Source organism: Trichechus manatus, unplaced genomic scaffold (assembly GCF_000243295.1).
Source record: "Trichechus manatus latirostris isolate Lorelei unplaced genomic scaffold, TriManLat1.0 scaffold00038, whole genome shotgun sequence".
NCBI lineage: Eukaryota > Metazoa > Chordata > Mammalia > Sirenia > Trichechidae > Trichechus > Trichechus manatus.
This window is the reverse complement of record NW_004443974.1, coordinates 4,526,010-4,532,009: the sequence shown is the minus strand read 5'-3', so window position 1 is coordinate 4,532,009 and position 6,000 is coordinate 4,526,010. Positions and strand designations below refer to the sequence as shown.

Here is a 6,000-nt window from a genome sequence, read left to right as displayed (position 1 = left end):
CTAAAGTGAGAATAGCATCTAGAAATTTTTGAAATGGTGTATCTTTGGCTATGTATATTTTCACCAAAAAAAAAAAAAGATCAAGAAGGGAGAGTGTTGACATGTCGTGGGGTTGTTAATCAATGTCATAAAACAATATGTGTACTGACTGTTTAATGAGAAACTATTTGTTCTGTAAACCTTCACCTAAAGAACAATAAAAAAAAAAATGCTCGACATCATTAGCCACTAGGGAAATTCAAGCTAAAACCATTATTAGATACCTCTACACACCCAAAAGAAAGGCTAAAATTTCAAATCCTGAGCTTTCCTAGTGTTGGCTAGGATATGGAACAATTGGAATTATCACATACTAATGGTGGAAATGTAAAATGGCACAACCATTTTGGAAAACGTTTTGATTGAGATGAGTCAAAAGCTGTTTTACTTCTCATTAATGCAAGTTAAGTGATAGAATAGATTGGTGGCCCCTGGAAATCTCTATATATGACATCACAGAAAATTTTTCATAATAGTTGGAACAAGTTATGTTCATAGCAAGAGTTAAAGATAGTTCTCTTTTCTCTGTCAACATTACAACCAAATGACGTAAAGCGTATACTAAATCATGAAATGTGAGTCACATTATTATCATTTTCTATAAAACAGCATCAAGTTCATATTTCTTGAAAGTCCACAAAATTCTCGCTGCTCAAACCTAGGACAGGAATGATTAAAACAGTACGAATGAGACCCCAAATTCCTCAGTGTTCTGGTTATCATGTGAATAAAAGTGGAGTTTCTGAGTGTTTTTTTGAACCCCTTTGGTCACCAGCTTCTTCCTTTCCCTTCCCAATCTCACACAGTATTCCCTAAAGGTTGACTGTATCCTTTAAATTTCTCCACCTAATCGTAAATTTCTGAAGGTCAGGGAATTTGGCTTTAAGTGTTTATACTTCTTCCCTCTCAGATCTTACCATGGGAGATGTACAATAAATTTGCTGATAAAACTATATTTTGAACTGTTAAGCAACCCGTCCAGAAAACGGGCGATCTAGTCCCGTGCTAAAATCGATACCATAATAAGTCAATGTCCGCCAATCATTGAGTAATGTCGGTCAGTTTAGGGAAGTTGTGGATTCTCGGTGACAACTGAATGCTTTCCTTTCCAACTTTAGTTTAAAGGAGGAAATTGGACCCACATCTACATACTACCCCCAACTACTCCGGAGTTGACGCCCACGAGCGTATCCCAGGGGCCCTCGTGGCACAGTGGTTAAGAGCTTGGCTGCTAACCAAAAGGTTGGCAGTTTCAATCCAGCAGCAGCTCCTTGGAAACCCTATGGGGATAGGGTCGCTATGCGTCAGAGCCGACTTCACCGCAACGGATTTGGTTTTTTTTTTTTTTTTTTGGTTTAGCATAGCCCAAATGAAAACATAGCGAATGCTCTACTGGTCTCTCCCAGTCCTTCCCAACGTTTAGAAATGAGAAGACGCCGGTTGCAGGAAGCTGAATATCAGAGGTTGGATGAGATGGGCTCTAGTGCTAGTTCTTCTCACTACAGCACGAAATGAGGGGACAAACAAAGAAAAAAAGGTTCGCAGCAAGGACGCGCGCAAGCTGGGAGCGTCTCTCCCGTCCTCCCGACCGAGCTTGCGCAGGGCCGAAGTTACGCGGCGCGAAGAGAAGGTCAGCTGCGGTCGCGCGCCCGCCGTAGCCAGTCCGGGCGGAGGGCTAAGCTGGAACTTCTGTGACGGCACAGGGAGAGCACCACGGGGCGGGGACGGGGCGCGCGGAGTGCGCGGCGGGCTGCGCGGCGCCGGGTTGGCGCGCACGCGCCTGAGCGCGCGCCCGGCGGGGCGGACCGGGAGTCGGCGCTCTCACGCTCTTGGCAGCGGCCGGGAGCCGCTGTCCTTTCCGCTTCCGACGCGCGGTCGCCAAGCCGGTGTATGTGCGGCAATAACATGTCCGCCCCTCTCCCCGCCATCGTGCCAGCCGCCCGGAAGGCCACCGCCGCGGTGAGTGGTGGCGGAGGTTCGGGCCCACTCGGCCTCCCCGGATTGCCCCCTGCGCAGGGTCCGTGCAGGGCGGCGGCGGCCCGAGGGTGGGACGCCCTTCCTGCCTGGTTGGTGGGGTTCGTTGCGCCGCCCGGGCCTGTGCTGAGTGGAGGAGCGCCCGGGTCGCCTCCGGGGTTGTCGCCGGGCTGGGGGATCAGGTCTCGCCCGAAGTCTGGTGCCCCCTGCGCTGCGGAGCGATCACGCCCTGGGTTCCCGGCCCAAACCCGGAGGGACAAGCGGCAGGGGGTGTGGGTGTCCGCACCTGGGGTGCTCGAGAGGGTGTTTCTTCCTCGTTTGTGGAGAGGCACGTCTAAGTCCATAGGAAGAGCGTGTTTTCATTTCTTACCCTCTTGGTCTAAATTGAAGAAGTTGGAGGATATAGTTTATTGTGAAATCAGAGCTACTCTTTTGAGAGGAACTTTTCCATAAGAATCTCAAACCTAATTTACCCTCGGAGGCATCTTCTTTGTGATGGGAAATTTCTACCGTGTATGTGAGACTTAATACTTGGTTTAACTTGGGAGAGACTTTTTTCTTAGCCTTTGATACTTTGCACTTCTAAGTGGGACCTCTTTAATTGCTAAAGCCCCAAGTTAATTGATGTTAGGCACCCCAGGGAATGAAGTAAGTTATAAGGAGTATTTTTGCCATTTAAAGAGGTCTGTAGAGGTTAATTGGAGCCCTGGTGGCATAGTAGTTAAGAGCTTGGCTGCTAACCAAAAGGTCCGCAGTTCAAATCCACCAGCCGCTCCTTGGACACCCTATGGGGCAGTTCTACTCTGTTTGTCCTGTAGGGTCTCTATGAGTTGGAATCAACTCTAAGGCAACGGGTTTGGTTTTTGGTTTGGTATAGAGATTAATTAATTTTCTGAGATAGTCTAATTCTGGAGTAGATTATAAGAACCTTTATTCTCTAATCCATGTTACCCAAAACTGCAGTGTGAAATACAGGTTTATGTAGGCATTGCCTATTCCTAATTTTTTCCTTTTCTATTCTAGGTTATTTTCCTTCATGGATTGGGAGATACAGGGTAAGTACCATGTCATGGATTGAACTGTGTCCCCCAAAGATACGTGTCAACTTGGTCAGGCCATGATTCCCAGTATGTGTGGTTGTCCTCCATTTTGTGATTGTAATTTTCCTATGTGTTGTAAAACTTAATCTCTGCTTGTGGTTAATGAGGCAAGATTAGATTATGTTAAAAAGGATTAGAGTGAGTTTGTAATGCCCTTACTAAGGTCACATCCCTGATTCAATGTAAAGGGAGTTTCCCTGGGGTGTGGCCTGCACCACCTTTTATTTTACAACAGATGAAAGGGAAGCAAGCAGAGAAGGGGAGCCCTCATACCATCAAGAAAGCAGCACTGGGAGCAGAGTGTGTCTTTTGGACCCGGCGTCTCTGTGCCTGAGAAGCTACTAGTCCAGGAGAAGATTGACAAGGACCTTCTCGTAGAGCTGATAGAAAGAGAAGGCTTCCCCTGGAGCTGGCACCCTGAATTTGTACTTGTTGCCTACTAGACTGTGAGAGAATAAATTTCTCTTTGTTAAAGGCATCCACTTGTTGTATTTCTGTTACAGCAGCCCTAGATGACTAAGACATACCATTATTAATAACAGTGAATAAATGGAGGCTTGCAACCTTACTTCGGTGGTCAGTGGTTAAATATTCAAGAACTTTAGGATTGTATTTTTTTTAAAAAGTGTGCTAGTATTATTTTTTACAGTCCAATAATAAGGGACAATCTTTTCTTTTTTGAAAACCCTCAGCATTTTTCCTTCATCATCTTGAATATATCCATTTTCAACACCTTTTTTTGTAACATTAAAATTGCACACTCCTTGTTGAGTTGCTTTTGGGTATGGGATACCAGAGAAGGATGGAATGTTTGTAGAGGTGGTTTGCAACTGAGAGTTTACCAAAAGGAGTTAAAATTTCAGGGCAGGTTGAGGAGAACTAATTGATGTTGATTAGAGAAATAGTAGCAACATGAGGTATATGGTGTTGGGAATGAGAGGTTTAATGTATGCTTAAAAGAAGATTGATTGAAGGGCCGGAGAAGCAAATCAAGATTTATTTGCACTCCTATCAAACAAATTATGTTGTACTAATTTTACATATGTGTCCTTGGGTGGTGCAGATGTTTAATGCACTTAGCTGTTAACTGAAACGGAGGTTCAAATCCACCCAGAGGCACCTTGAAAGAAAGGCCTGGCAGTCTGCTTCTGAAAAATGAGCCATTGAGAACTCTTACGGAGCACAGCTCAACCCTCACACACGTGGGGTCACCATGAGTCAATCTGGCAGTTTTAGGTATATGATGGGTCTTTTACTTAGGTCTTTTCCATGTTGATTTTTTTTTTTTAGTTAGGTGGTTATTTGAAGCAGGTAAAATTTGAATGTTATTACAAAATTGCAGAAGGGGAAGAAAACTGAAAAATTTGGTTACTACTAAATGGTCTTTCAAATGAGGGGTTGAGCTAGATTAATTTTTACAAGTGATTTCTCGATATTCCCGTATGCCTACTTCGTAGAGATACACGAAACACGCCAGATCTTGTATGGAGTTACCAAAATGGTTGCAGGGCTCTTTCTGACCATCAGGTAGTCCTGTGAAAATGACAGGCATAAATAGTGGAACCTCTGTTTTGTAACCAAACTCTTCCTGATGTTGAGAGTCGGGGAGGAGCTTGCTACCCTGTAACTTTCCCAGTAAGGAGAGCTTTCAGGCCTGAAGAATCAGTCCAAGTGAAGGAAGGTTCTCTGTGGACTTCCCATTTATCCAGGTTCCATTGACTGAAGTTAAGAGTTCAGGCCAAAGTGAAAATGACGAAGAAAATGAACAGCATCAGGTTGAAAATACCAACAGCATCTATGACATCTCACAAGAATTAAGTTTATATCAAAAATTAAAAGTCTTCAATTCTGAAAATACTTTGTGAAAAGCCAGTAAAGAAAAGCTGAGTTTAGATTGTTTCCATGAGTACACGATAAAATTCACGACTAACTGGTCTAACAGTTAAATGTTTAAAATACTTGGGGAAAACTAGTTAAAGTATTCTTGTCAGATTAACTTGGAGGATGATAGGGATCAAGCCGTTAAGTTTGTTGTTATAAAAATTGGCAGCTTCTGCTTTTTTAGTTAAGGTTCTTAATGTGCAGAGCCAGCCAAGGAGTGCTGTCTGGTAACGCAAGTTATGCAGTCTGCATAAGGAAAGTGATAGCCAAACAAAATTGGGAGACCCTGCATAATTCCACATTTCTCAATTCTAATGTGTCCATTTCCCCCACATTTTTAGGTAGATGAAATTGGTACTCATGTTACTATGTGTGAGTTTATTGTGAAGGTTCTTTTTATTCCCCTCATAAAAAGCTGTTAATCAGTGATGCCTCTTAGATTGTATCTTAGGGTGTAGGAAATATGTGGCACATCCTCCTCTTGAAGATTCACAGGGTATACATTAGCATTTTCTGTGCTCTGAAAAGTTCTGCAGAAAACAAACATCTGACCACCAACGTGTTCTTGTTTATAATATGTATTAATAAATTGTGAAACTTGTATTTGAAGAAATAGTTTTAGACCATACTGTATTGCTTGAGGTCACAGTTTGCTTTCTGAAATAAGAATAGCTTTTGTTATGATTATCATAATGTTATGTTTTTATTGTAAAAAAATCAAAATGAGATATATTTGAAAGTGAAAATCAGTTGAAATGCCACAAACCAGAGATAACCATTATTTACTCTTGATAGCATTTTTTAAACATTTTAATTTGAAATAATTTCAAATTAACAGAAGAGTTGCAAAAATAATAAAAATTCCTCAATACGCTTTACTCAGATTCACTAATCCCTCTGTACAGAATATATGTTACTATTTTTTGTTGAACCCTCGGAGAGTAAAGGAGCGCTGGTGGTGTGGTGGTTAAGAGCTTGGCTGCCGAATCCACCAGCTGCTCCTTGG

The 6,000-nt window shown here is 42.8% G+C and overlaps 1 protein-coding gene across 2 annotated transcripts in view; it reads left to right on the top strand.

The window, feature by feature from the left end:
* Positions 1-1,175: 1,175 nt before the first annotated feature.
* Positions 1,176-6,000, top strand: part of LYPLA1 (lysophospholipase 1) — a 30,037-nt gene continuing 25,212 nt past the window's right edge. The window contains exons 1-2 of one of the 2 annotated variants that reach the window (XM_023730656.1): positions 1,176-1,669; positions 3,037-3,068. In XM_023730656.1, coding sequence (XP_023586424.1) covers positions 1,508-1,669; positions 3,037-3,068 — 194 coding nt within the window. In that variant the 5' untranslated portion in view covers positions 1,176-1,507. Of the gene's footprint in view, positions 1,670-1,841; positions 1,999-3,036; positions 3,069-6,000 lie in introns of those variants that run through there. The other variant, XM_004375614.2, reaches the window with a different exon arrangement.